At 38.7% G+C, this 25,534-nt stretch overlaps 1 protein-coding gene across 3 annotated transcripts; it reads left to right on the top strand.

Annotated features, from left to right (window-relative positions):
• The first annotated feature begins 46 nt into the window (after positions 1-46).
• Positions 47-22,582, top strand: LOC103758783. 3 transcript variants are annotated; one of them, XM_018082877.2, is made up of 8 exons: positions 47-219; positions 10,260-10,381; positions 11,462-11,600; positions 12,453-12,529; positions 14,283-14,393; positions 18,878-18,984; positions 20,331-20,421; positions 22,223-22,582. In XM_018082877.2, exons 1-8 carry the CDS (start codon positions 201-203, stop codon positions 22,337-22,339), a joined length of 783 nt encoding a protein of 260 aa, XP_017938366.1. In that variant the 5' UTR covers positions 47-200; the 3' UTR covers positions 22,340-22,582. The 3 variants fall into 3 exon arrangements, with proteins under 3 accessions (XP_017938366.1, XP_017938365.1, XP_017938367.1); XM_018082876.2 differs by having other exon boundaries at positions 12,453-12,574; XM_018082878.2 differs by lacking the exon at positions 47-219 and adding an exon at positions 1,169-1,401 and having other exon boundaries at positions 12,453-12,574; positions 22,223-22,580.
• Positions 22,583-25,534: the final 2,952 nt, after the last annotated feature.

Raw genomic sequence — 25,534 nt, 5'->3', positions numbered from 1 at the left:
CCTACAGGGCTTGGCTTGTTCCGCTCCACACGTGTTCACAGCAGCCTTTCCCAAGCTTGGAAGTAGCGATTTGAGCTCATTTACAAACACTGCTTTCCTCATTTGATGTCATCGGAAATTAACACAGCTTTCTGATAGCTTTCTTGTTTGTGCCTTGATATAATTTCATCAACGTGCTGCAATCAAGCATCTTGTGGCAGATGAAGAAGGGAAATGTGGGTCAGTGCACAAGCTGTTAATTTGCTGCTGAACCAAAGAATGACACGGAAAACCTCAGTATAGGCAGCGCACTAAAGCTATAGGCACAAAGCGCCGTGCTGAATAAACTGACTAAATGCTGCTTAGTCCCAGAGTATAGGTGCATTTTGCCGTTGCAGATAGGAATATCAAAGGCCCCTCTGGTCCTTTGATCCAGTCTCAAGCATCCAGTATGTGTGTGTCCTGTTTATTAATTATTGTCTGCTGGGACAGCTAACCCTGACGATCATGCGTTGGAGATATTCATATGATACATTACTTCCCCAAGTCATGCCCTGCAATGCTAGGGTTATGCTTCCTGTTCAGGTCTTTCTCCCTCACTTCCACTTTAGGGGAGAAACACCTTCATAGGCAAATGGACAAGCACTGTGCTACAAAGGCCAGCTATGACACCAAGTAGTTGTCCAGGTACTTGGAACTGCAAACTCACTGTTGCCTTGTGATTTGCGGCTCCCACGGCCACTCACGTGGAGAGGCAGGAGAGATCCTTCTCGAGGGGAGTGGGCCCTCTGCTGGATTTACAGGAAGGGAATCAACTGGGAAAAGCGTTTACCATCCATGATGGGCACACAGCCCTCCCACCCTAAGGGGTTCTTTCCTAGCAGAGGCATTGCCAGATGTTTCAGTGCATCTGTGAGTCAGCCCTCATGACTAGAGCAGAGATGAGACTCCCTAGGACCTGAAGGCTTAATTTTGATGGAAGTAGTTAGTGTTAATTGTAAATAAACATTGTTATTTTCTGTGTGTACGGATGTGCACACACGTATGTATATCTATACGTATGTGTATGTCTATGTTTATAGACACAGTGCTAGTGCAATCTGCTGTAAGCAGTACTTCATCCCTTCATCTTTGAGTCCTTGTCTGAATGCAATAGCATGCTCTGCTTGCTGAACAGTGCTTGGTTTACTGTAAATAATGTTGTTAGAGATTTAATATGTTCCAATATAAAAAATCTCATGGGATTTCATATGCAGTTGTTCATATTGCTTCTTCACTTAAAAAATCATCACAGCTCCTATAAACTATTATTAGTTTGGGTGATGTGCACATATGGCTTTCTCAGCTTCCTGACTCCTTTACAAATACAGTAAAGCACATGTGAACTTACTAGCAAAACTTGAAAATGCTGAACTGTTTCAGGTAGGAATCTAGTACTTATTATTTTCTCTGCTTTGATTCTATTATGGTGCACTTTTAGCCAGTGGCATAGTTTATGTAGTTTATGTAAACTTTCCAAAATCCTTTGTCAATGAATACATTTCAAAATTTTTTTTATGCTGTAGCTTCCAAAATTTATCATAGTTTCTATGAAAGATAATGTGCTATGGTTTCTAGCATTTATTAGATCATGATCTCTTAAATGTTTTTTTCTGAATTTTAGTGATCTAGATCTGTACCTAGGTCTTTCAGTGAAAGGAAACATATTTTTGCTTCATTTTACTCTTCATAATTAAGATACAAGCTAAAGTGTAGATCAGCTTCCAAATTTTGAACTACTTTGTGAGTGATACATCTTGTGTCCTTCTATTCTTTCTTACATTGTTTGCATCAATAGTGATAGCTGCTGCTTCACTATGCACATCATCTTTAACTAACATAATTAGCTTTGCAGTTGTCATTCAATGGCTTTTCAACTCATATTCTGCAGATCAGAGTGGACAGGATATATAGGGCAATCAGAATCAAGCAGCTGAACTAATTATAATTTCATCTCTGTAGTGTCCTTGACAGGCCATCTTAAAAATCTTTTTTGCTTTAAGATCCTTTGTTTACAGGCTTGTGCTCTAATTATATTTTATACTAATTTTGTCTTTCAGAAAAAAAAGTTCACTGTTAATATCCTGGCTGGATGCTATTAATTAATATTCTGAGAAATCAAGTTACATTTTAGGCATTTGCATCTTTGGCATTTGCTTACACTGTGTGATAGTATTTTGTGAAGTGCTGATGCAGTATAAAATTATAGGTAACTCTGTTTGTTCCCAGGTGTGTCATTTGGGACATGTGACTTAGACTAATTTTATTTCCCAGATTGCCACATTTGCAGAGAAATTTAGAGTCTATAGAATTTGGCCTCAGGCTACTGCTTGTAGACGTTACCAGTTGGTGAACCTATTGATTATGATGTTTTAAGGAAAAGTATTAATGTTTGCCCAATTCTTGTGCTCTCTTGAGGTGCTGCAGTCTCCCTCTCTAACACAGATTTATGTTTACATATAGGTATGTGGTAGGGGAAAGGGAATTAGAAAGCTTTATGCCAATCTATAAGAACTTTTCATCATTAAACAATTAGGATCTGTTTCATTGCCTCTTTGGGGCGTGAACCTGTTCCTGTTTGTCCAATCTGCTTTGTCTGAATGGTTGTGTTTATTTCCAGTTTTCTATTTTGTCACCCTGATGAGTACAGGACTGGAGTACAAGAGAAATATCTCTCCCTTACTGCTTTTGTTTGCTTACAGCATTGAACAGTAAGTGAGCAGAGGCATTGTCCTACAGGTCACATTCCTTCAGCCTTTCTGCAGTTTTCTCAGAGATGCAAATATTTCAGGTGTTCCCAACACAACACTCTTGATGATGCTTCTTTTTGTATTGTTTCTCTGACCTGCTTCTTTGGCTGCATCCTTGACAGTAACTTTTACTGTGTTTTTCTGAGGGGGTGTTTTTCCCCCCCCCTCAGAATTGTTGCATTTGAATAATTATACTGCCCATTATAATGCCTAGATAGTGCTGTGATAATTAATACTGGTTGGATAGTGAGGAGCTGGTAGGGGTTTCTGCTGCTGTACCCTGAATACAGCTAGGGAATATGGTGTTCTCTCTGTGCAGAGAGAAAACTTGTTTCATGGGAGATGTTAAAATGTTACCAGGTCTCTGTGCCACACAAAAATAAAAGCCTAGTCTTTGGCAATACAGATGTAGGAAAGAAACAAACCTCTGATGAACAAAAGAAAAAAAGTTGTAGGGATGGGGAGATAATATTCTGAATGGAAACTAGGACAGGATAAACGTAAACAAAAATGGTATCTCCACAGACAAATAGTTTTCCTGTGGTAAAAGGGTTCCCCCCCTTCCTCTACTGCATCCTGTTCCTGTTTCTGTCAAAATGTTGATCTTATAGTTTTACCTCTGAGGAGGACTGAGCATGATTCCAGTGTTAGCTGTAGTCAGGCTTTTTTTCCTCCCTCACACCTGTCTCTCAATTAAAGTGTACATGCATCCTTAGAGTTAAGCTCTCTATAAAGTGGTTGCCCTTTAGGATTAGTGTTGTTGCAAAGACAGACTTATTTATCACTTTTACTTGATTAGTGTTCCTCATAATAGAGATGCTCCAGTCTCTTAATCATCTTCGTAGCGCTTTAACTTGGTTACTGTTTTCTGACTCGCACACTGAATGCATGGAATGTTATTGAGAAATTTTTCCATGGAAGAGACAAATTCTTTAATAATAGAGTTATCTTATCTAAAGTAAAGACTCTTACATATTTTGAACAGAGAGAATGTTGAACACGTTCTCATTCCAATGATTTCTGACAAACTTTCCTTAGTAATTACAGGAATGTAAGTTTATGCAAGATTCTATTAATTTTTTTCTTTGTATGAATACAAAATAAAATAACCAGTCATGCTGCTTTTTTTTCTTTTTTTCCCCCCTCTTTTGGGGTATTGCGAATTTTAGAAATTCCAAATCTTGTTATGTGATGGAAGAAGACTTTTAAAGCAGCTGCTTAGCAACATTGCTTTGCTGTTTCACAATCAGCCAGCTCTTCCCACACACTGCAGTGAAATGTACGTCATTTCACGGTGACTTGTATTCCAGCTTTTCTTTTGACTTAGTATTAGATCTCAAATCAAATTAAATAATAAGTGTTGGAAAGAAGAACAGGAATCTTTGGTGTCTTAACTTTCTTATAATAGGATGATTAATGCCTTAATATCCTTCTGCAATAACCATGTTCCAGAAGTTCTGGCTAAGAAAACCTGGGTGAAGCCCAAGAGCTAATTCAAACCACTTGGGGAAACCCCGCTGAAGATCCCCCTCAGTAAGGTCCCAGCATTTGATGTATAGCTTCTGTAAGAATTTGTGCATAGTCATATTCCCACTGTCATATTTGCACCTCCACTGCCCAAACTTTTAAGAATCTTCAGTATCAGAAGAGGTTGCATTTGGTACAAATGGGTGCTGGAGGAGAAAACCAGTGAAAGCAGAATTGATTAAGCTGTCTGTATACATGAACAGAGAAAAGGAAATCAGAGAAAGTAAATACAGGAATACAAATTTCAATTTTGAGACTGAAGTCACCAAACCTTTCTGTTTATTGGCAACTACTGAACGCCTTTGCTGTACTTAGCACCTTAATGCAGATTACAAAGCCTGTCTGTTACAAAGCTAATGTCAGTGAAGCACAGATAAGGTGAAAAGATCCTTTATGCTTTTTGTGTTCTGTTGTGGGATGTAAAATAGGTTAAGAAATATTTTTTCAGCAGGACTAAAACTGACTGTTCTAATACTAAATTTTGACTTTTTTTTTAGTCATGTAACAGTGTAATAAAATAATCTTACAAACTTTTTCCAATCTGTGCATTTCATTAGAAACTTTTAAATATCAAGCCAAGATTTTAAAGTGATGTACTGGTCTAAATTCCTGATTATTCATACAGTACTCAAAATATTCAATATCAAAAGTATTACTCAAAATAATAATTGAATAATAAATCATTGCAAATCTAAGTTAAGGAGAAACAACATATAATTAAGTACAAATCATGTTTTTTCTTGTGGATTTACTTGTACTGGGAGCAAACCAGTACAGCAACCAAGAGTCTGGCATACAATTTAGTCTTGTGACTTGAAATTTGAGGGCAGTCAGTGCTTTAGATTCAGGCTTTTAACAGGCAGTGAAGGAGAACTATCTGACAAAATTAACCTAACCGGACTATGGAGGATGTGCTGCTTTAGTAGTGTTCTGCATACAGAGAAGAAACTTCTCATCATACTTTTAGGAACACACCAAGTTTGTACTGCATTTTCAGTTATGTACTTTATTATCTAGGCATTAGCACATTCTCAGACCTGCTAGGTAAAGTTATCAAATGATATTTTCACAAAAGAAGAGGAAAGAGTATAAGAAAAAACTTGACTCTTTTAATGATTCCTTACTATTGTCACTGCAAGTGAAACTGAAGTGGAATGAGTATATTTAAAAAGAGTGAAAACTTGAGGTTCTGCAATGTGAGAAGTAGAGTACTTATTTTTTTGTGTGTGTGCCTGTGAAAAAACAATTTAGTACAGGCCTTCATATCCAAATTGGTAGAAGTGATTTATCCAAGTAAAATATCCTTTCAGAAGAGATAAAAATAACATTGTGTTGTCACATTATTCCACTATTCTGTTTGATAAAGTAAAATGGGATGTTACCTGTGAATCATCAACTGTGAAAATAGGCATTAATTTGCTTTGTTGTGACAAATTATTCTGATGTGAGAGAGGTCTCGAGAATACCAAGTACTTGTAAGTTGTTAGTCACTGAAACTTAGTAGCAGTGGGGAAAACTATTGATCATAAAGTAGGTATGTGACTTACCTTGTTTAAAATTTAACTTTAAAGCTTCTTTCAATTAATCAATGTAAAAGACTCAGAGAACTAATGAAATAAGTTCTGGTTATATTTCTATTCAAAAATCCAATTACTTTCTACCAATAGCTGAGTATGCTTAGGGTTAGAAATAATATTTAGAGTTCCTGAAGTACTTGGTATACTGAGGTCACATTTTGCTTCTCAAACTGTTTAGCCAAAAAAGGCGAGAGTAAAGCTTTAGAGATGTGGTACTTCCTCCCTGACTTGTTCAGTATTATTAAAACACACTGAATTATTAAATTAAACTTGTATTAAGTTACACGGGTGTTAATATTTGCTTTTTACTTCAGTGAGTCCGACTATATATCTAGAAGACCATAAGGTGCTTGCTGTTATGGTTGCCTTTGCTAAATCCTCTTCTTTCCATATGACATATAATCTTCTGTTGTCATTTGGAAATTGTACTCGTGTTTGGTCATGTATTTTGCAGTGCCAGGATGTTCAGATGTTGATATAGCGGTGCTGTATCTGGTGTAAGGCTTTGTGATATTCTCTTAGCTTGTGTAGAAAGGCTGAGTAGGACCAGGGTGTTAATGAGGCTTTTTGCAATGTGCTAATTAAATTTTATAAATGCATGTTGAATAGATCCAGTGGAACCAGTTTTTGAAGTAAAATACAAACACTGTGCACTCAGACTTCCTCCATAAACAAATGATTGTGATTCATCCTGTAGTGTTTCATGAACTGCACATTTCCTGCTTAGTTGTCTGTTCAATGAGCATTGGTTGGCTTGCAGAATCTCCATTTCATATATATAACAGGCATTAAAATGGTATCAAAAATAGTTTTCTATTTTTATTTCTTCTTTGAAGATTCTTTGTAAGGGGATGCTGAGATTCTCAAGAGTGAACAGTTTGTTAAGCACAGGGGTGGAGTTGATAAAACTGTAGCAGCAGAGGCAGAGATGTGTATTTTCATATTTGGCACCCGTGTTTCCTACTTGATGGCAATCTACAAATATTTACATACTGCAAAAGTAAATGAGTTATTGTGGTAGCTGTTGCTATTTCTTGCTGTGACAGGAACGAGGCAACTGCCTCAGAGTTCACTCACAGACTCTACACGCATATGCAGCTTCTGCTGCAGCTGCCATTTTGTCATCTCAGGAGTGTGTTCAGACCTCCTTCTCCTTTTTTGTTCCTACATGTTACACTTTACAGTATTAACTGAAAGTTGGAAAGGAGCATTTCCATTTGTCAGTTGTTTTTCAGTGTCAGTGTTTCAACAGTGTTTTGAGCTGCATATGTGTTGTAAGATTTTCCCTAGGACCTGTGTCATACAGAACATACAAGAACTTGTGTATGTCATACTTTGTTTCATAGGAAGAGCTCAGAGGGCCCCATGTACGATGGTCAGTGTTGTGACAGGTATTGCATAAACCAAAGTCAAGGCAGGGAAGGAGTATTCTGGATTTGAGGAAGATGAATGTGCTACCTGTCTCCCACTGAAGGTATCCATTTCTCTACTGTAGAGCTGGGACACTGAATAGTCTGGAGATCTGTCTACCACTAATGTTGACCAGGAAAGGTCACATAGACCATGAGGGAGCAGATCCTATTGAGGCACCAGCTCTGGGAGGAAGAGAGCTGAAGTTCTGCATTCATCCAGTGTGATATGGCAGGCCTGGTGGTCTAGGAACACTTTCTGCATTTCATTAAACGCTATATATGAATTTGATACTCTTAACAGGCAGTATAACAGCTGGATGAGCTCTCTTGCATAGTAATAGTATTGTTTTAAAGCAAGCACCAGATGTAGGGGCTTATTGCCCACAGGCACTGATCTGTACAGCTGCTAATATCAGCTTTCTACTCTCTTGTTCTGTCTGTAGCACGATTTTTCCTCTTGCTTCCTCAGACGTTATCCACCTCAGCAAACTGGCGCCTCTGCACTCTGAGGGTGTCTTGTGGTGCTGATGGTCCCAGTTAAGCTACAGTTAGATTTGCTGCCTTCCCTTCCCAGGATATCTGGGTTTATTTTCTGTGCTTTGTCATATCCATAGAAATCTTCCCTGAGCTGATCAGAAAAATCACTCACTGCTTCTGGGATGTTCATAACAAAACTGTAAGTTGTTGGATGACCATGAGTTTAACAGGATGGGTGCTCATTAGAGGTTTCATAGTAAAATGCTGACAAGTTGGAGATGTTGCATTGCACCTGTTGTGTCTCTATCCCTTTCTCAGTGCAAAGTCTGCATCTGTGTAGGAGGTCAGATTCTGGAGAACTTAGCTGTGAGTGCTTTGGAACAGTGAATTGTCTTCCTGTCATATAACAACTGCCAATGGTAATGGCCCATCAGGGCCTTGGAGCATTACTGCTGTATATTACACAAAATATAAACCAAATATATCTTAAGGGAATACAGTTAATTTAAAGTTTCTGGTGCTTGTTATGGGGGAGTTCATTTTGGGACATGTTGAAAAAAACATTTACATTTGCACTCTTAAGAAAGTGTCTTGCACCAATGAATGAGGGTTTCTTTAATCATATTGTTCTCACTCCAGTGCTTAAGCAAAAAGCATTTCAGAAGCATTTCATAGTTAAAAGCTTGGCTGGTCTCTCTCTCCTATACTAGCCTTAAAATTTCTCACTGTTTTTAGCATTTCCTGATACACAGGAAAGGTGAAGTATATTAGTACAGAGAAACTTGTAGCATGTTCTATAGATTTATTTTGAACCTGCTTGCCATCAAACATTTCTGTACTAGTGTTCCCACCTGGAACAGCAATGCTAGCAAACATTATCTTTTTTTAAAACACCTGTAAAAGTTGTCAGATTTTCTTTTTGTGAGTAATGGAGGTGTATGTAAAAAGCACATTCACTGCCCAACATGGTGGCAGTCTAAACAGAACAAGAAACAAACCAGAAGGAGTGGGAAAGAGAGAACATATATGTCTGTTCTTAGACAAGAATTAATAGATGGGTTTGGTATATTTTTTCAGGATTAGATTTGTGATTGCTTTTTGTTGTTGTTTTTTGTTTCTTTTACAGGTATGTAGTTTTGACCTGAGATGTGCCTTAGTTTAGAACCAATCCAGCATCCTCAGAGCAGTGAGATGTCCAGACAAAAAGAAATTTTATCTAGTCCTTCTTTTGAGGAAAACATAACAGAAAAGGAACAGCGTAAGGTGTACAGCAGATCTCGTGCTGACTGCCAGTTAGGAACATCATACTCTTAACATTAAAACTGGGGTGTGTAAGCAGGATATTGACTGCAAGATGTGAAAAGTCTGGTTCTTGCAAATAAACCTTTAGCTGGAGTGTCTGGTTCTCAATACTGCAGGTCATAAAGGATGAGAGAGTCCAGAAGATCCAAAGGGAAGTGTTGAGAATGATCACACTCCTAGAAAAAAAATGCAGGAAAGGTCTGGATAGGTGAATATTGTTTCTTCTTAGAAAAGAAGACTGATATGACACATGATAAGTCTTCAGAGAAGTAAATAGTTGCTGTATAATGGAGAGGAACAAACTTTTCTTTTTTCGTTGCTAGTAGTGCAGAGAGTCCTGGGTTTAAATAGTGGCAGAGGAAATCTAGATCAGTAATTAAGAAAAGTATTCCTTTCTAATAGTAAGGGTAGTCAAGCACTATAATAGATTGCTAAGGGTGGTTGTGGAGTCTCCAGCATTAACAATCAATGGTTTGGAGAAGTAGTGACACTTATTATTGATTCAACCTTGGAGGAAGAAAGGATTAGTGAGTTCACAAGGTTTCCTTCTCGATCTTTTTTCTAGATGTCTTAAAAAAATTGTGTTGAAGTAATGCAGGGACATCCTAGAAAAACAGCAAAAATTTACAATGTGGCTTTGGGAAAATGTAGTGGTTTACATCCATTCCTATATTCTTTCCCATTTGAAATATTTTGATAGTTTAAGTCATGTAGAATGTATTGTGAGTTGAACTTTGAACTTGCATTTTCTCTGATTTTTTTAAGTACTTTATTAGAAAGATGGTATGTATAAAAAGAAACTTGCATATTAAAAAAAAAAAGCCTGCATTTGGGCAACTATGAGTTTTATAATTTCTCCAATAGTTCAAAAACATCTTTGATGTTTTTATATCTTAAGCTGAAACAGTATCACTTTGGTGGCAGCCCAGACCATCATATGTAAGTTATGAGTTTATAAATATGAAAATAATTTGAGATTTCAGAAAAGCACTACATTTATTTTAAGTGGCAAAGTTATTACAATCCAAAAATCTCATTGGCTGGAAAAGCTAACAAAGGCTGAAAAATGCATTTGAATAAAAAACCTTATCCATCTGGTGTTGTTTATGTCTTGCAACTGTATTGTACTGGTCATCACTTAGTCCACATGATCTACATCTGATTGTGCAGCTGGTTTTGTTTGTCTTGATTTATAGATGACTTTGATGAGCTTGTGGTGAGTAACAATGATGTTGTGCTCAAAAATATTGCTGAAGATTTGCGGAATCGTTTACCCATCGAGGCAATGTTCACTTCGGAACATCAAGCTGTTCAGAAAGTAAGCTCATTGTTACGGTCTGCTTTTGCTGAACCACGTAATTTATTCTGATTTCATTTTTAGTAGTTGTTCTTAATAGAGAATGAGCACTGGATTGAGGTATAGGAAATCTCAGTTTGGTTCTCAGGTCTGTTTCTGCATGTTTGCCTGACTCCAAGAAAGTTGCTTCATAGCTCTTAATACTTTGATTATAAGTTATTTGACATAGCTTTCATTCTGTGTGGTATGGCACCTGTCACAGTGATTCTCTAATGCTAACTCCATAATAATCTCTAATAGCACCCTTAAAGAAAACAGAAATGCAGGGCCAGTGTTTCACTGTTGCCATAATGTGGGCAGCCCAGGATGATTTCCAGCTCTTTTCAGATTCTGATGGCTCAGAAAGAGGTGGGCTGTGAGTTCTGTGGGAGAGGAGAGCACCTTTTCTACTTGAGCTGTCAGTATACAAGGAAAGTTAGTGCATTCCCCGGAAAAGTGATGTGTAGCTTTTCAGTGGAAAAAGTGGATTGACCACACACAGCAAGCCTGGAAAATGGAGGAAAGAGGAGTAGGAGGATGAAGATTATACCCCTTGAAGTGATGAGAAGGCAAGCATCCCAACTGGTATACTTTTGATTGAAAGTGACACCCATGTTAATCAGGGACATTTCTAGATTGAGGCATAAGGCACAAAGATGAGAATAGTCAGTTGAGGCTGAGAAGCAAAGTTACCCTTTTTCCTAAATTTAAGTTACGTTCTCCTCATTAAAGAGGAGAGAAAAAGCTTCCTTTACCCTGTACCTCCTCTGTAGCCAACTAAGCACTAGGGAGACGAACTCACGTCAGGTCCCCTACCCAGCTATTGAAACCAGCTTGCTTTCCTCTGTTGACTTCCACTTACTGGTTATTTCAGTGGAATTTGATGATCCAGTTTACAGGCAGGATTTGTTTAATTTTGATTTGTAACTTCTGCATAGGGAAAAACATGGATCTTGGGGATTTTGGGAAGGGTAGGATGGTGGGGCAGTTAACCGTGTGACAGTGTAAGTGAAACTAAGAGACTTGGTTATGCCTTTCTATGATTTGTGTTCCTCTTCTCAGATACACCAGCATCCACTGCCCATGATTCATGTTGATGCATTCCTTTATGATGATGATGTTGTTGATTCATTGTGTGAGGAAGGGAAAATGAGTAGGAGCTACTGCACAGAGTGTGGCTCATACAAAACTGCATCTTTAGGTAAGTGCTCTTTTGGGAACACGAGAAACAAGTTCAGTTTAACTAAACTGGTTTGTGCAGTGACTCAGCTGGACAACACAACATCTGGCTGATGGAGGGCTTTGTGCAGACCGGTGCAGTACAGAGGCCAGCATTATTTCCCATAACCAGTGCAAGGAGACTCCTGCAAACGTAAGTGGAATTAATTTGCAGTATGTGAGTGATGCTAGTTGCCCACAAAAACTGGACATGTAAGAGGCAGGGCTATGTACCACTGGAAAGGAAGACACGAGAGGAAGACAATACTGTAGGAGTCCATGCAGTAACCTTGGCCTCGCCTCACATGCTGAAAAACAGTAGAAAGCACCATCTGTCTTAAAGCTTGTGTGTGGTGTGGTACAGATCAGTGCTGTTGCCAGTATAGCCCAGGCATTGAAGGAATGGTTTATATGAAGAACCTTCTGTTCCTTAAAACCTTGGAGTTGAAATTTAAAGCTATTAGTATGCTCATAAAAATTTTTGCATGAATTATGTTAGGCCTTAGGTACCATGTTTCCTTTTTCAGTTAAACAGTTCCAAGTTACTTTTTTGTATTCTTTAATATATATCACTTGCAGAAAAAGGTAATTCAGTTTCATGAAGGATTTCAAAATTCTCCATGTAAGGCAAGGAATCCCCAGACTTGGGACAGATTACTTGGCAGGCTACCTCTGATCTGCAAACCCTGGTGTTCCAGGGTCCCCAGCACTAGTTCAGACAGGAAACCATGCACGTTTTCAGTGATGATAACTCCTCAGGTTATTATTTCATTGGTTAATAACACAGTAGTTAGTACTGCCCACCCAACACCTTTGTTCTGTTCTTATTTCCCAGAGTTTATTTCGCATTCCTTTTCCCTCATGGAACTGAAGTTTCTTTATCAACATGTACTGCCTGACCTGACAGGAAAGGTAGTGGTTGACGTTGGCTCCAGGCTTGGTGCAGTGCTATTTGCGGTAACTTCCAGCACAGGAATTCATATTTTATTACTGTGACAAATATTTTCCCTCTTCTCTGACTGCCTACTCTTTTACTCCATCTTGGATGGGTCATTCTGAGAGGCACCTCTGATCTGACTCTCTGCGTAGTATAAGGTGCAATTTCAGTTCTTCCTGTGTTCCTCACAAGAGGGAATACAAATGATCTTGCTTATGGAGAGGAAAAGTCTGTTGTCCAACAGAATAGCATATTGCTGTCACACATGCTGCTCTTTTGCTAGTTCCTGCTGTCTCTTTCATAAGTAAGTTTGTCCTCTAATATCTTGACCATGCCTATATATAGATTCATTATGTTAAATTCCTTTATGAAGCTGACAAACTGTTAAATTGTACAAAGGAAGACTTTGATATGAACTTGTCTGCAAAAACATATTGTCCTGCTCTGTGTTTTAAAATGCACATAAAATACTTCATTGAGAAACTTGAGTGCAATTTTGATTGCTTTTGGCATGGCTGGTGCAACATATGGCCAACAGCAATGCAAAACACACATTACTATTTTCTTAAAAAACTCAGTGGCTGTTTAGGGCTCAGTCTTGGAAACACTTGAGCGTGTAATTCTACTCATCTGAATAATCTAATTTTGGGACTACTCAAATGAGGAAAGTTACTCCCATTTGTAAATATTTGCAGCATTGGGTCCTTAAATGGTAACACTTTTGCTAGGCTGAATTTGTTTTGAAGTACTTAAATGCTTGTATTGTTATAGTAGAAGATATTCTCAAATAAAGCGCTCTTTTAAAAAAGAGTTCTCCTTTATAATACGTTCTTGCCATGGAGGAGGGGTGACTTCACCTTCGCAGGTTGCTTTTCTACTCTCTGAGTTGAGTGGTTTCAGAAAACATTAATAATTAAGTTGTAGTACATGGGTATCTCAGATACTCTGTATCTTCAGCATTGTTTGCTTGTCTTTGCCATTGTTGGCAAAGTGTAATTATTATGTTCGGTGGAGACAGTGGCACTTACTGCAGAGTCTTCTTTAGGGCCCTGTATGCTCAAGTATTTGTACTTTTCTTTCCCTAACATCTCCAACAACTTTCCAAAATCTCAGTCCAAAACCGAAGCTATTTTGGGGGGCTTATTATTAAGGCATAATTTAGCTTTTTTTTCCCCCATATGTACCTCTATGAAGCATCTGAAAATGTTAGTAATACAATAACTTAGAGGTGCTGACAAACACTTTGGATCAAAATACCCCATGTACATTGTACTCTATTTTCACTCATTTTGACTATATGTTATGTCTCATGTTTTTGTTTTCTTTTTTTTGTGCTATTTTCTTCTTCCATTCTCCCAAGAAACAAAATTATGCATTCTTTTCCTTTTGCACTATTTTTATAACTTGTTTTGTACAGCTTTTTTCCTTCTTAGATTATTTTCCAACTGTTTTGCAATTAAAGTGAAGTTGGAACTTGCCTCTTCTTTTTATTATTTTGATGTGTCATTTTGGATCTCTTACTAAAATTTAAGAGATGTAAGTGGGAATTGCCAAATCAGGGGCTTAGCTCTGAAAAATACATTGTGTCCACTGAAAGACATTTCTCAACTTCCTGTTTTAAAATGTTTTTTTAATCTTAACTTGTGTTTTATTCTTTTCTTTTTAATTGAAAATTTTGAACTTGTTTTAAAGGCATTGCAGTTACTAAATTTCCTTTTCCTAATGTAGGGTTATCTTTATAGCTCAGCATCCCAGCTGTATGGAGTAGAAATGAATGCAGACTTTTGCAAGTTGCAGGAACTTATGATTACAAAATATGAGTTCATTGACAGAATAAAGGTAAGTAAATATAATGTTTTAGTTTATGTACCTTTAATCACCATGTACTGGGTATTCTGTTTATGTGAATGGCTGGTAAATCAGCAATCTTAGAAGTTTCTGCCTTTGCTTGTTCTGGTCTGAAACAAAAGCTTTGCATTAGGGAAAAAAAATATCTCATAGCAGAAGAGGGAAATTATCAAAATATGATTCACTTAGCCTTTTTCCTGAATGGACTTACCCGTTGGCTCACATAAAACAGATATATCTGTTTCTCCCGGTGAAATCAATGACATTATTGCCACTCACTTCTGTGAAACTGAGTGTATGAAGAATTTCTGTTACTAATACACAACTAAACGTCTGTGATTTGCTGTTGTCAGCAGAAGGATGTTTGTAGGACTTAGAGCTATTGGTATTGCCTTTCATAGAATGTCAGTGTATATGTACCTTCCACAAACAAAATGTGTTTCAAACAATGTGATATCATTATGGGAACCATGTCCCTAGTCCCATTATGGGAATAACTACTAATATTTTAATGAGGAAAAAAATTCCTTTCTGGAGAATACCAGTTATTTTGTTACCAGCAAAAGTTGGTAAGTAGAATATGCTGGGTATAATACTGGCTTTAATCCAGTTTTGTATGCATGTGCTCTTGAAAGAATTCACACAAATTGCTGAGTATAGTAATTTCTTGGGAATCAAAGAATTTTAAACTAGAAATAAATAATAAATGTAAAATATTTAACACAGGGTAAGCAGTATCATTAGGTTGCTCAATTCAATCCCAGTTGCTGACAGTTGATCCAGAACCTTTGGCTTTTGCATATGTTTTGTGTTCATAACACCTTATTGTGATGAAACTGAAAGTACAGTTAGGAACTCTGTCAAGTTAATTCAGTGGAGCTGGAGACCTGTAAGTATACTTTTCATAACCTTATATGTTCTTCATTATAGGTTTTTTTGGTTTTCCTTCACACCTTGTAATTCTGCTGAAGTATTCATTTTGGAGCATAAAGATAAGAAGATAATATGTTTTCAAAGCAGTGCCTGAGGACTTAGCTATTTGAGTCTCATTAGACTAATTTGGTCATGTGACTCCTGTTATCACACTGCTTTGAACATTTCAATCTTAGATTTTTATTTCACCCCCAAATGAATCCTCTCCAGAGAGAATACCAGCTTGAAAAACAGTGAGAATCCCATTGCTGATAATAATTTATGACACAAATTTGAAAAACTTTTAGGAGACCCTTCTTAAATAGCAATTGTTGTTTTCAAGGTATTCTGAATTTTTATTAGACCGTGTTCTCAAAGGACAGCAAAGTGAAATGATATTTTTAGTGGCTAAATCTCTGAGTGAACCTTGGGTTTCATTGGTCAACACTTGGTTTGTTAAAGTACATAGAAGGTTGCTCAGCATCTTTTGCCATTTGAGCAAACATTTAAATACTGTGAGGAAAGTAAACAGTTCAACAGATCTTAGGAAACTTGAGACCTCAATTCAGAAATTGCCTGTAATTGTGAAAGGCTTGATGTGTATTCCATGGGGCAACAGGGTAGTTTTAAAATCAGTTGCTGGTTCCTCTGTTGTGCCAGCACATAGCCAAGCAGATCAGGGAACCTGTCCAGCTGAAAAAGAACCCAGCAGTACTGGGGTTTTGACTAGAGCAGTACCTGGTCTGGCTCATGGTGCAGCCACACATGCTTATGTGGTCCCACATTCCCCAACAGGAATGAGGATATGTTTGTGGAGAATGAGATGCTTAGGTGACTTTGGTCAGCTCAGTCGCCTACTCTGTAAATGCAGAGTAATTTTAAGTTAAGTATCATTCAAGTCAAGGAAACATCAACATAACGTTAACAGTTTCCCAGTAGTTTAAACATCTTTCTGAATTGTGGCTTAAAATATTAGAAATGCCATTAGTAGAGCATTAAGAAAATTTAGTGCTAATCATGACTTTTTGTGCTGCAAGAAGTCCACTGGTAGAACAGTTCACCACTCATTGTATAGATTAAAGGACTGCTGCTCAGGTGGGGGTTTTTATACAGAAATTCTGTGGGTTTGTTATTTTTTCCCTTTAAGGATAAGAGATTAAAGAGAGTTTGTTAGGAGGAGAAATACATAATTTACCCTCAGAACAAGTATTGATATATTGTTAAGTGGGCAAAACATTTTTCAACAGGTGTTCTGATAAAAATCTATACTAACATTCAGCTTTTCTCTCCAGTATCGGTAGGATTTGACAAAATGTGAAATGTTGAAGCCATCAGATTAGTGTATTCCCAGCCCAACCCAGTAATAGGTCACACAAGAAAGAAAATAAGTTGTTCAGATTTTCTGACAATTTTCAACATACAGGGATGCACTTTCAAACAAAATTTGTGGAATGCAATATTCAGATTGACTTTCTGCCTCTTATCACAGAATCACAGAATGGTTCAGGTTGGAAGGGACCACATTGGGTCATCTGGTCCAAATGCTTGCTTAAGCAGGGTCATCCCAGAGCACATGGCACAAGATTGCATCCAGATGGTTCTTGAATATCTCCCCTGGGGAGAGGGAGACTCCACAACCTCTCTGGGCAATCTGTTCCTGTGCTCAGTCACTCACACAGTAAAGAAGTTTTTCTTCACGTTCAGGTGGAACTTCCTGTACAACAGTTTCTAGCAGGTTGCCTCTTGTCCTATTGCTTGGCACCACCGGGAGGAGCCTGGCTCCATCCTCTTGACACCCTCCCTGCAGGTACTTACAGTCATTGATGAAGTCCCCTCTCAGTTGTCTCTTCTTGAGGCTGAACAGGCCCAACTCCCTCAGGCTTTCCTTGGAAGAGAGATGCTCCAGTCCCTTAATCATCTTTGTAGCCCTCCACTGGACCAGTTTCAGGAGCTCTTGTACTGTGGAGCCTGGAGTGGAACACACCACTCCAGATGTGGCCTCACCGGGGCTGAGTAGAGGGGCATGATCACCTCCCTCGACCTGCTGGCAATGCTCTTCCTGCTGCACCCCAGGATATCATTGACCTTCTTGGCCATATGACTCACTGCTGGCTCATGGACACCTTGCTGTCCACCAGGACCCCCACGTCCTTCTCTGCAGAGCTGCTTCCCAGCAGTTCAGCCTGTACTGGTGCCCAGGGTTATTCTTCCCCAGGTGCAGGACCCTGCATTTGCCTTTGCTGAATTTCGATCTGTTCCTCTCTGCCCATCTCTCCAACCTGTTGAGGTCCCTTCTGAAGGGCTGCACAGCCCTCTGGGGTATCAACCAATCCTCCAGCTTTGTGTCCTCAGTGAACTTGCTGAGGAGGCATCTGCCCCTCCATCCAAGTCACTGATGAATGAGCTAAGCAATACTGGGGCCAGTATTGAACCTTGGGGGACACCAGTACTGACAGGCCTCCAGCTAGACCCTGTGCCACTGATTACAACCCTGTGGGTTCTGCTGTTCAGACAGTTCTGAATTCACCTCACTGTCCACTCATCCAGTTCACAAACCCTGAGTTTGCCTATGAGGATGTTGTGACAGTGTCAAAATCTTTGCTGGAGTCGAGGTAGACAATATCCACTGCTCTCCACTCCAGGTAGTTGTTTCATCATAGAACTCAATCAGTTTGCTCAAGCATGGTTTACCTCCAGTGAATCCATGCTGATTACTACTTATCCCTTCAAAAGTTGTTCTGATTTATATTTCTCCTCAGATTGGGGATGCAGAATAATAGAATATCCTGAGTTGAAAGCGACCCACAAGGATGAGGGTCATCTAGTCAGATTGATATACTTCTTTGTCTTTAAGAGGAAGTCAAACACATCTTGTCAGAATGTTAATGAACATCTATATTTTCCTGTCTCACCTGTTTTGAAAAATGACATGATGTGCTAATATCCTTTTTGTTAGGTGAAGGTAGATGAAATCAAAACAGCTCCTCCTATGCTGACTGGAGAGGTAGTTGTTTAGTAAGGTAAAGCATTTGCTGTCGTCCAGTGACACTGAGCATCCTGACTTTCCAGCATTCCCAGTCCCAACATGTGTTGTGAGAATTCAGCTGTCAAGTCTGGGTCTGTAGTGTCTTTTCTAGCTATAATCTTTCAGTAATCCACTGACCCTGTGAGATGCCTTTTAATATCCTCAAAATAGCTTCAACTAGCTTAGCTCCTTTCCTGAAATTGGTAAACATTTCTCATAAAATATAGGCAAGTGAACTGTAACAGCCATCACATGGCACACAGAGTTCCAGACCAAAAATCAGATGTACTTTATTTCACTTTACATAATGGATTAAGTGTTTTAATTGGATAAATCTTTTTTTAAATTTTTTAAATTTTTTAAAGGTTATTCTGGTTATCTACTTCAGTTTCATCTACTGTAAGCCAGTGAAATGCCCGTTTTTGTGACTGGTTCAAAATGGTGGTAGCAGGTGCTGTGTTACACTGACAAGTTTCATGACTACATGAAGGCTGTATTTGTCTCTTAATTTATGCCTTGTGAAAATTTTCTCCTTCAGGTGGTTCATGCAGACATCTGTACTCAGGCTTCACTTCTTCAGAAGGCTGATGTTGTTGTAATGAATAATGTCTTTGAATATTTTCTTGACAGACAGGAACAGGTCAGGTAAGCTCTGTGTCCAGACAAGTTATCTATTTCTTTGGCAATGTGTGTGTAACCTTGTGAGTTATGGCAAACCTTAAGGTTGTGCTTTTTGAAGTCACATACATAAATTACATCAGGTAATTGTTTTAAACTGCCTACACTTAATTGTTACACTGCTAAGGTGTAATGGCAGTATGTATTGTTAAACTCACTAAACACTGCTGCTTTGTTTACCCAGACCTTGCCCTGAATTTCTGCACTGATCTGTTAAACAAGTATCTTGCTGCTAAAGGATCTGAAATTAGTGTATCAGCATAAAGCTTAATCTTCAGAAGAAGACAGGTCACTCGACTAGTAGATGTCAGAGCTTTAATATAGATGCACTGCAATGCATGGTTATTAATATTTCTAATATATCTTCATAAGCATGTGGTAGCAAACAAACACGTGGCTAAGGTTTTCTTTCAGGTACAAGACCCTCACAGAAAAGCTTTTGCTAATCCAGCAGCATCAGTTTAAGATGTAAATAACTTGATCATCCAAAGTTACTGTTCCTTTAGAATGGGCAGTCAAAAAGGAGTACCTGGGTCTCCACTGTCCCAGCTAAGTCTTAGCTTTCAGCTAAGGCTTGTCCTACTGCCCTGGATACCACGTGGTAATATCAACAGAGTGGATGGGTGAAGGGCAGTGGTTGTTTCAAAATGTAAGGAGATACATTTCCAGACACATGACTGAGAATTCATTTGATTCTGTGGTAACTTGGAGATAGTGGTTTAGTGTTGCATTAGTAGTGTGAAGACAAAATACGTTTGAAGAGTGCTTGAAATTAAATTCTTTTTAGTCTGAATTGCTGTGCTGTTAGAAAGTATCTGACTTGCAAAATCAGAAAAAGAGGAATGCTGGGGGCTATATTTAAGTATTCTGATTACTAATGTCTTAAGAGAAGTACTTTGTCACGACTGCAAGGTATTTATGTAAAGAGCAGCTTGTCGTGAAGCTTAATAGAATACTGCACTTAGAGACTGGATTTTCTCCAAACCCAAAAGTTTAAAGGGGCCAAATGTCGATGTTTAATCCTAGTTCAAAATGGTGTTGACAATACCAAATGGCATACATGTATGTATTAGAGTTAAAAAGCTACTAAATCTGACATTGTAAGACCGTATATTCCCTGTGTTTTTAATAAGAAGCTTGATTTTGTTCATGCAAAGATATTTACTTAGATATTAATAGTGACTGATAAGCATGTATGGCAAGTCCTTAAGCTTAGTCTACCTCTACCCAATAAACTATGTTAGATTCATTTTATATCAAAGGTGGGAAGTTTTCCCCTAAAAATTGGTGACCTACTTTTAAATATTTTTCAGAGCTTGGGAATTTATTGCTTGTAATATAAGGAAAAGAGGGTCCTTATTAGTGACAGTTCCCAGTCTTCAAGAATCACTTTCAAAGCTCCAGGTAAGTTCCCTCAGCCAGTTTTAGCCGACATACTTTGTCATTTTCTATCAAAGTGGCAGTTCTTTAGTTGAGATTAGCTGCTTGCCAGTATTGCTGTAAGGAAGGATATTTAATTTTGTGCAGAGGTTAAAAAAGGTATAGGACTCTGGATTCTATGTCCAGGTTGACCACCAAGACATCTTCCTGTACTTTGATTGTCCTCACCTGTAAAATGAAAATCCCTGCCTATATCAATACACTGCATGAATCATTGTATTATCATGTGTTTTATTAAAAAAATACCTTAGCTGTGAGGTTAAACACTTGAACACTTCCAGAGATGGTGATTCTACCACTTCCCTGGGCAACCCCTTCCAATACTTAATCACCCTTTCAGTGAAGAAATTCTTCCTGACATTCAGCCTGAACCTCTCCTGGCACAGGTTGAGGACATTTCCTCTTGTCCTGTCACTGGTTGCCTGGTAGAAGAGACCAACCCCCACCTTGCTGCAACCTCCTTTCAGGTAGCAATAAGGTAAATCTTGAGCCTCTTTTTCTCCAGGCTAAAAACCTCACAGGACTTGTGCTCCAGACCCTTCACCAGCTCCACTGCCCTTCTCTGGACACAATCCAGCACCTCAATGTCTTTCTTGTAATTAAGGGCCCAGAACTGGTCACAGCATTCGAGGTGCAGCCTCACCAGTGCTCAGTACAGAGGGTCCTGCTGGCCACACTATTTTTGATACAGGCCAGGCACACTGTCATCAGGGTTTTTTCAGGTATAGGGGTAGAGACTTCTAGAGGCAAAACCTTGTCTCTGTTTAGTTCTGCATTTGCACATTGCCTTGAAATGTGACAAACTGAGAGAAAGGGACATATTAAAGAAGGACAATCCCTGAGGATACTCTATTTTTTAACCTGCTGTCAGCATAGAGAAGTACTCATAATATGGTAGTATGAGCTGTTGGAAGTACAGATTAGGGAGAGATGTGGTCTCCCAGCTAGCCAAGTGATTACCATCAGGGGTCTTGAATCAGTGACATCGGCTTTAAATTGTGGTTAGAAACAGACACGACAGTGCATCTTCCAAAGATGTTGAATGCCCTGTGCTACTGCTGTTCCCTGAGTAGTAACTGCTTCTGATGGACCAACCTCTGCTCTCTGTCCATTCTACCATCAGTCATTGGTAATGTGTGTGATGTGTAGACAAATTATGTGGCCTGGCTTTAGTTAGGAAACAAAACACTGACCATCCACGACAAGGTTATTTATAAAGGGACTCGCTCACCACAGTAGTCAACTTTAAAGAAATTGAATCAATTGTTGCCTGTATGCTGATGTGTGAAATAGATCCTCAGCCCCAGGAGCAGCAGTGGTGTCATTTGACCTTTTCTTGGAGCAAGCCATAGTCACGCAGCAGCTGAGAAGTCCTTTGTAGCCTTAATGCAATACTTCCTGTGTGTAAAACAAGAAAATACTTGTGATTCTTCCATGGTACTGTTAGCTGCTCCCTCAGCACTTCTATCAAAATGTTGTCCTCTGATCAGGACGTTTGAGGCTTATACAAATGCATATAGAGAGGCAGTTGTAATATGCTAGCAAAATATCTAGACTATTGACTGAGATAGTTTTTTAAAATTGTCTTTATTCTCACCTATATAAGTTAAAATGGCATTTCCAGAAATTAATTTATCATTGCTGCATAATCTGGAATGACTAATCTCTCATATTATGTCTTGCTTTCTTAATGTTGTACTGACCTTGAAACTCCCGCTGTTTCTCAACATGGTGTTAATTTAAGGATCTGTTTTCGTTGTTTCAGACAGATGTACAGCTCAGCCAATGGGTCGAAGAGATGCAGCTAAACTATGATGTGTATATGGAAAAGGATGTTGACAGAGAAGCACTTGAACAGATACATTTATACAAGATTCTGTAGTACCTGGAAAAATTTACTAGTATCCTTATAATATCATATATTTTGGGTCTAAAATGAATTTGGATTGATTTGTGTGAATAAATCAGATCAAAATTCATATTGTGATTAATCTGAGTCATACACGTGGTTTGTAATGAAAAAGAGTCTTTGGAAACAGGTTTTCTTATGAAGGCATTTATCTCAACAGAGTATTTTGACTTTTAACTAGGAGATATGCTCATGGTTTAATTTTTGCAGAAACGGTAGAAAGAATTTTTCATCACTAACATTGTGCACTGCCAGTGTTTGCTAAATATATCAAACCTAAGAATAGTGCATCGCTATTAATATGAATGATAAGAATGCATTTAGCATAATGTTACTTAAAAGCTGTAGTGCTGTTTCATTTTGGTATAGACCATTTATTATTATCAGTAATAATATTTACTGTCAGCAGTATTATCTTTAGTATTCCTCTTATGGAATTTGTAGGTTTTCTTTCCAGGGTCTACTTGGTAACCAGAGTGTCTACTGGCATCTGTTATGAGAGAAGCAAGTTCATCCATTTAGTTAGTTGTCCTTAAGGTGGGTATTAATATAAAATACTAAAAGACACCAAGGAGCCATTGAGAATTAATACGGCAAGTCTGGGACAATGGAACTCTTGCACCTTCTGCACTTCTGCTGGGAGTGGTAGGAAGTGTAATAAGGGGTTAAGAAGCTGAAAATTCTGAACAGGTGTCACGGCTTAGCAGAGGCTTGGTGATGGCGTAAAACATTGGAAATTCGTAACAGAGCCTCCTCAGAGAGAAAAGATCCACATACGCCCACCACATTTATATTTAGATTTTACGTTCTAAGGATGTGAAGCTTTTAGTCAGCTGAAGAATGTTTCGGGTTTTAGCAAACATTGACAATCCAAGTGCAAAAATATTAACTTCAGGGGTTTTGGACTAAGTGTATTGTGAATTTAGAAGCACTGTTAAAAAGTTTGCTGCACAACTTCTGTCTAGTGTAAATGGGAAAACATTAAATTGGATTTCAGTCTTCAAATTATTTACATGTCAGTGACCTTAATAATATATGCTGTAAGCAAAAAAGATCAGTGGCCTTTAGGCACTCACTGACATAGTAAGTAAATGGCACTGTAGATAGAATAGTGAGTGGTAAGAAGTCTTATTTTCATGGTCTGTTTGGAGTGGAAGAGGATGTTTTAACTTGAGTGATACTGAACCACTGCCCAAATACTATGTTGAATCTATACTTCATGCATTTAAAAACGAACAAAGATGGAAAGCTTTTCTTAAACTGTTTGTTTTATTAAAGTACAATAACTGAACTGTTGATTACTTAGTTGTCCATGAGACAAGTGCCTCTAGAAAGGAAACTTAGGAGAGGCTAACCAACAGAGTGGAGGTAACGCAAGGCTAATAGATCTAACAAGAAGAGAATAAAAATTGAGAAAAGAAATGTGTGTGCAAGGCAGAATGAGGAAATGAGCACTCTAGTAATCAGTACAGTGGAAGCTGTGACTGAATTGGAGTGTATAAATAGGCTGCTATAAAAGGAAGACTGAATGGGTCATAAAAAAACATTTCATAACCCTACAACCATGTGAGAAGAAAACGCCGTGTCGGAATGTTTTTTACTTTTTGCAGAGGTCCTGTGAGATCTCCCGAATCAATTGTCAGGACGTAGGGCTCATGATACTGGTTTTGATCTGTGCCCTGCACCTTGTTTTGGTAATACGGGAACTACAACTTTCATTGCAGTTGTTTCCCCTCTTCTTGCTGAGTCTTCAAATGCTTTTTTTGAGTGTTGATTTCAGATAAAAAAAATTTCAATAGACTGGAGCAGATCACCAGCATATTTAATGACATCTGTATCCTCTGACGCTGGAAATAGCATGCACACATCTGGAGCTCATATGCAACAGAGGGTGCAACAGGGAAGCTCCCCCTGTCTTTTTTAAACAGGAGAAACTCAAGAGGTGAGTTCAAGCTGCTGAAATGTTTGTTTTCCTCTCCTACCCTTAATGGGTTCTTGATTAAAACCCTCACCTCAACATGTTCACAGAGAAGAGGTGGTGGTAATACAGTTTGGGTTTGTTAAACTCATGCTCAGAAATACAACTCCTCTGTCCTTTGAGAAGCCCCTTTCTAACTTGGCTTCACAGGGCCAGAGCTTTTAGAGCCATTCTTAAGGATGTTATGAGCTGCTTAACTCATCTACTGGAGAGCTAGAAACAACTAGTGTGTGAAAGAGGGTATTAATTGTCTCTTTTCCAGCTGGCCGCTTTTTGTCCTGTTATATATTCCCACACACAAGGGTAGCAAAGGTAAGGTATGATGATGTTTGCAAAACCTTGTGTGAAAGTGAGCAAATCGGTCCTCTCTGTGCACTCTCTGAAGGCCTCAGACATGAGCTGCAATCCTCCCGGGACTGTGTGCATTGCCTCAACTCAGGTTTTGCTTGTTCAGCTCGAGGAAGCTGCCAAGGGTATATCCAGCATGCCGAGTCCTTGTTCTTGGTTCTGCTACTTCCGAATTGCGTGGTATTTGGCAGATGATTGAACTTTTCTCTGCCTTGGTGTCTACAGTGAAAATAGAAATAACAAATCCAAAATCAAAGCAAGGCTGTGAATTAATAGATTATCAATTGCTTTGAGATTGTCATATAAAAAGTGCTAAACAGCTGAGTTGTTCTTTGTAAACTGACCTAATTTAAAAGACCTGAAAGGCAAAGAAAATAGAAGTACCTCTCTGAGATACTTTCTGGCTCTTTTCTTCATGTAACAGCGTTGAAAAGGAAGCACAGATTAACCACACTACAGCATTAAAAATGCGTAAATAATTAATTCCTAGTGCTCTCAGTTTTTATACTGCCCTTGCTGTTAGGTGGACATGGATGTTGGGATGAGGGGAGAGGGGAGAAACAAACCCCACTGGTCCCTAGATTTTTGGGTTTGTGTGCAGGGCAGGTCTGTGACAGCTACTACAGATGGCATGGTGGCTATTGGAAACTGCCAGCCCCAGCTGCTCACTGCCCCAAACAGCTCTGCGGGCTGCACTGCTTGTGTGCTACATCCTCGCATGAAAGACAGCTCTGTGTATGACCTGTTGGAAGTCCTAACCCCAGCTACAACAGCAAAACGCTGTGGTCATGAACAACTCAGAAATCACAACATTTCACATTTATAGGCCTGAGTTAGAACAA

The sequence above is a fragment of the Manacus vitellinus genome, unplaced genomic scaffold, assembly GCF_001715985.3.
Source record: "Manacus vitellinus isolate BGI_N305 unplaced genomic scaffold, ASM171598v3 scaffold_6_pilon, whole genome shotgun sequence".
NCBI lineage: Eukaryota > Metazoa > Chordata > Aves > Passeriformes > Pipridae > Manacus > Manacus vitellinus.
This window is presented reverse-complemented; position numbering and strand designations above follow the sequence as displayed.

Bases quoted from the DNA above. Each gene is read 5' to 3' on its own strand.
- LOC103758783 (XM_018082876.2), top strand. The intron at 12,575-14,282 runs GTAACTTCCAGC...TTCCTAATGTAG, and splicing joins TTGGTGCAGTGCTATTTGCG to GGTTATCTTTATAGCTCAGC. The intron at 20,422-22,222 runs GTAAGTTCCCTC...TCGTTGTTTCAG, and splicing joins AATCACTTTCAAAGCTCCAG to ACAGATGTACAGCTCAGCCA.